The following is a 5,043-nucleotide window of genomic DNA, read 5'->3' on the forward strand; positions in this document are numbered from 1 at the left end:
AGTACTCATAAAGCATTATGTGCCTTAAATGCACTTTGGATACTTCCATGTTAGAAAGGGTTTTAATCAAAGAAATTTTAATTCTATTATTCTGTAAAATAATATTTAATTAGTTCAAATGTACACAAATGTATAAAAATAATTTGTAATTCCATTAGACATTCTAAAATACTATTAAATTTCATTCAATTTTAAAAAAGGTAAAATCAGGCAGAACTTATGGAATGACCTTATATATAGTCACTAATCAGTTGAGAAGCTTCTTTAAAATCAAATCTTGTGATCACTGAAGCAACTTTGATGATACATCATCATCGTTTAACATCCGCTTTCCATGCTAGCATGGAAAGCGAACGTTATAAATATTTCTTTTATATTTTGGGGGCAATAATGTTTACATGTATGCAGCATATATTTGTATTTCATCTATCTGTTTTTATATTCGTTGTTCTCTTCATAGCTAGCAGTTTCAGGTAATTTAATTTAATTTCTTGTTCTTTTTACTTTAACATTGCTGACTTCTGTTTCATCACTGTTGTTAGAAAATGTCTTGTTTAAATCATTGTAGAATTGTAATACCTCAGCTGCCTGAATTTCACTAAGTGTTGGGGTTTTAGTTGCAATCATCTATGGTTTGTATCATTTCTCAACACTGTGTTGTATCCATGGCTAAGAGGATTAACTCTCAATGATTCAATCATCTAGCTGTTGTAAACAGGATCTAAGGACAAGTACAGTTCACTGCTGTAAGTGACGGAAACACTGTACACTTAAGTAATTCATTAGCTTGCAGTATTGAGTTCAAGTTATCCTATAGTCCTAAGTTGTCATAAATGCCCTTCTGCAATAGCCATGTCTAACAAAATATATCACTTTCATGTGAATGTGAATTCAATATGAATTAATAACTGTGGGATTGCTGTATTGATATTTATTGGTTCTTTTGATAATCTGTTGATTGGTTCTTTTAGATAATCCATTTTTACCATATCTTGGATTAGGTTTTAGCCATGTGCTTCGTACGTAAAGGAATGGACTACATCTTCACCCAGAGGGAGTTGAAGTGGTTAGATGATATCATGCCAGAAGCTCACAAGAGAGCCAAAGAAGACGCTGAAAAACAAATGCAAGAAGTAGGTTAAAATTCCATTCATCTTTTCTTTTTTTTTTTCATTTTGTTAAATAGAATTCTGTATATTCTATATATTTATAGTTTCTAATATAGACACAAAGTTAATGTGTATTTGTTTGTGAAGGGTGGATAGGAAATACAAAGTAGGCAGAGCAATCAATTAGATCAATTGCAGTACTTCACTGGTATTTATTTCATCTTTATGTGTTTTCTGGTATACAAGTCGAATGTTTCAGACCAAAAATTTACAGCTCAGAAGGGTAGATTAACTCATACACCAAGATGACTCTAGAGGACCAAAACTTCCATGTGAAATACAACCGGATTTGGAAAGGTAGTGATGATGTTTGAATGTTTACACAACATATTTACACTATATACTACGTAGGCTTGTGTGCTGGAAAATTGGTACCTGAAAAGATTTGAACTTGGATCCTAAAGATGTGTAATTAAATATCACAATGCATTTTATTCATCTCTTTACAGATTTGTTATATTCCGTTCAGTCATTTTTAATCCTCTGCTGGATGAAACTTCTGTATATTGTGGCTGGCTTATCTCTGTTGGTTGTGGGCCTACTTGTCCATGCTGGCCTATTATGAGTCTGTGTGTATAAAATGATAAAGAGGAAACCTATCCTATTCAGTTAATACTTTTAAATTCAGTTTGCTGTTTGAATTAACTGCAAACATTTTTCATCTCTTGATTTTCCATGAGTACACATTAGTAAAAAAAAATAATTCAGCTGCAAAGAAAAGGAAAATTTTTATTGACATTTCTTGCATATTAAATAGGTTCCTTTCAAATAATTACTGTGGGAATTCTTACTTATTCTTGTTGGGTTTTTAATTTTTTTCATAAATAAATCCAAATGTAATGTTTGATTTTTTTTTTCACTCGCAGGAGGAGATGAAGTTGATGGAGGGTGATCCAAATACTGATATGCAAATTGACAGAATCACTATTAGCTCTGAGTTAGATACTGTGAATATCTCTCAAGAAATGTCCAAAACCTCCATATGGAAGACTATTGTGGCTTCAGACCAATCTAATCAACCGCAGCAGGAGCAAGAAAAATCCCATAAATCAGGAGATAACAGTAAAAAGTAAGCCTTTTCATTGTTATATATATATATATATCAATCCTGTGTGTGTGTATGGGGGAATGGTGTTTGGGTATGTATGCTTGTACATATGTATGTATGTATGGATGTATGTATCTATCTATCATCTATCTATCCATCAATCAATCAATTAATCAATCGTCATTATCATAATTTAATGTCTATTTTCCATGCTGGTATGGATTGGATGGTTTGACAGGAGCTGGCAAGGCCAATAGCAACATGAGGATCCATTGTCTGTTTTGGCATGATTTTTACTACTTGATGCCCTTCCTAATGCCACCCACTTTACAGAGTGTTCTGGGTGCTTTTTACATGGTGCCAACACCAGTGCTTTATGCATGACACCAGCACCAACAGGGTCACCAATTACTTTGCAAGACAAAAACCCCTCAACTGGGAGGGGTGAGTAGTAGTGAGAGGATGTGGTTTTATGCCAGTTGCGAGATTAAAGTTATAGAGGGACTCTTGCTGTAGAGTAGATGCATGGATACCCCAGTTGGAAAAGAAAGTAGAGTAAGTTAGTAAGATAAAGAGAGTGATAGTGAAAGAGATGATGACAAAGATGTGTTGGGACATGCCCATGAGGGACATTGGTGTTGGTGAGAATAGGTGTGGTGATATAGAAGTTTAGATCAGGTGAGTGGGCATTAGTGACACACACACACACATACACACACACACACACACACACACACACACACACACACACGTCATCAAATGTTTTAATGACTTTTTTTAATGCTTTCATGGATCAGATGAAACTGCATTGAGATAGAGTTATCTATGGCTGGATGCCCTTCTTAATGCTAGCCTTCACCTGTTTCCATGCAAGGAAATAATCCTTAGTCTGTTGAATAATGAACAGCTTGGACATAGTTATGTTGTTGTTGGCACGACGTCAAGGGTTCCAGTTGATCCGATCAATGGAACAGCCTGCTCGTGAAATTAACGTGCAAGTGGCTGAGCACTCCACAGACACGTGTACCCTTAACGTAGTTCTTGGGGATATTCAGCATGACACAGTGTGACAAGGCTGACCCTTTGAATTACAGGCACGGCAGAAACAGGAAGTAACAGTGAGAGAAAGTTGTGGTGAAAGAGTACAGCAGGGTTCACCACCATCCCCTGCTGGAGCCTCGTGGAGCTTTAGGTGTTTTCACTCAATAAACGCTCACAACGCCCGGTCTGGGAATCGAAACCGCGATCCTATGACCGCGAGTCTGCTGCCCTAACCACTGGGCCATTGCGTCTCCACATAATTGTACCCTGTTATGTAGAGAACTAGAAACAAACATATCCATCTGAGTGCACTTTTGCTTATGTAATAAGATGTGTAACATATCAACTCATGTGAAGAAGCTCAGACATGCTTTTGTAAGAGACTGCAAGTAAATAACTCTGTTTGTTTGATCATTGATGCTTTTGTTTACAAACAGAGAACACACCTGCAAATGTAAAGATTTATGAACTCACTGGTTATCTGTGAAGTTTCTGAAAACAGAGGCACCTGTAAAAATGTTTGTGCCACATGAATTTAAAATAAAAGAATAATGTGCATCATGTTATCACAAACTTTGTCTACTGACAGCTAGAGGAAAAGAGAACTAAGAACTAAATCTAAGTCAGTCAGGCATTATTTCATCATTGAAATGTCAATAAAAACTGTCTGAAAAGTGACATTACAGGGGATAAAAATATGAATGTACAGCTGTAATGTCAAAACAAAAAGATAGTTGCTGCAGAGGTGTGGTGGATAGTCATTGCTGTAGCCAGAAAAAGCATGTCACTCGAAGAGTATTGTTCTTGACGAATTTGTTGCACATAGTCAGACAATTAAAGAATTTTACTTGGCTGTCCTGGGGCATTTAAGAGAAGTAGTGTAAAAGAAGAGGCCTGAGGCACAGACAAATGAAAACTGGATGCTGTACCACAACAATGCAACTGCTCACATGACACTCTTATGTGATCTTTTGGTTAAGTATGTAATGACTTTCACTTCTTCTCCTTGCCACCCTACTCTCTGGATTTGGTCCATATTGATCCAAAAGGACATTATTCTGTTCCTGATGGAAAAATCCATAGTGTTTGGCCTTATGAGCAAGATGGGACAAGATTGTGAAGTGTGGTAACAGATTGTTATGCAGTCTAGACTGGTCTATACTGGGATAGAACTGATGTTATAATGAAAGAACAGGGAGAGATGAGGGATGATTGAAGTGGAAGTGGTTTACAGATAAATACATAGAGGATATGAGTTTCATTACTAATTTAGTTTGTTTTAGCCATAATGTCTTAGGCTCTGAGGGAGCATGGACTTTTAAAATATCTCAAAGGATCTTTGTCTTGCAAGTTACTTGGGACCCTACTAGTGATGGTGTCACCTAAAAAGCATCCAGTCCACACTGTAAAGCGATTGGCATTTGGAAGGGCATTCATCTGTGAAAGCTATACCAAACTAACCACACCAGTGCTGGTGCCATGTAAAAAGCACTCAGTCCACTCTGTAAGGTGGTTGGTGTTTGGAAGGGCACCCAGTTGTAAAAACCCTGCCATAACAAACAGTGAAATCTTCTGCCTGACCAGTTCCTGTCAAACTCTTCAACCCATGCCAGCATGGAAAAGAGACAGTAAATGATGATGGCGACAGTGACAGCAACGATGGCGACCATGACGACTTCAATGAAAATCAATATATTAATGTATATAAAACACTATTTTTTTTTTCTTTTTATGTGTATTTTAGAAAGACTAAAAAGCATGGAAAGAAATGTAGTCCAACCAAGG

General features: G+C 36.6%; 1 protein-coding gene across 1 annotated transcript in view; it reads left to right on the forward strand.

Annotated features, from left to right (window-relative positions):
- The window catches only part of LOC106879207 (sodium bicarbonate cotransporter 3), a 53,189-nt gene that overhangs the window by 46,018 nt on the left and 2,128 nt on the right, over positions 1-5,043 (forward strand). Inside the window, exons 16-18 of the mRNA XM_014928678.2 lie at positions 1,002-1,133; positions 2,036-2,238; positions 5,003-5,040. Of these exons, the coding sequence (XP_014784164.2) occupies positions 1,002-1,133; positions 2,036-2,238; positions 5,003-5,040 (373 nt within the window). The remainder of the gene's footprint in view (positions 1-1,001; positions 1,134-2,035; positions 2,239-5,002; positions 5,041-5,043) is intronic.

This window comes from Octopus bimaculoides, chromosome 4, assembly GCF_001194135.2.
Source record: "Octopus bimaculoides isolate UCB-OBI-ISO-001 chromosome 4, ASM119413v2, whole genome shotgun sequence".
In the NCBI taxonomy this organism is placed as follows: domain Eukaryota; kingdom Metazoa; phylum Mollusca; class Cephalopoda; order Octopoda; family Octopodidae; genus Octopus; species Octopus bimaculoides.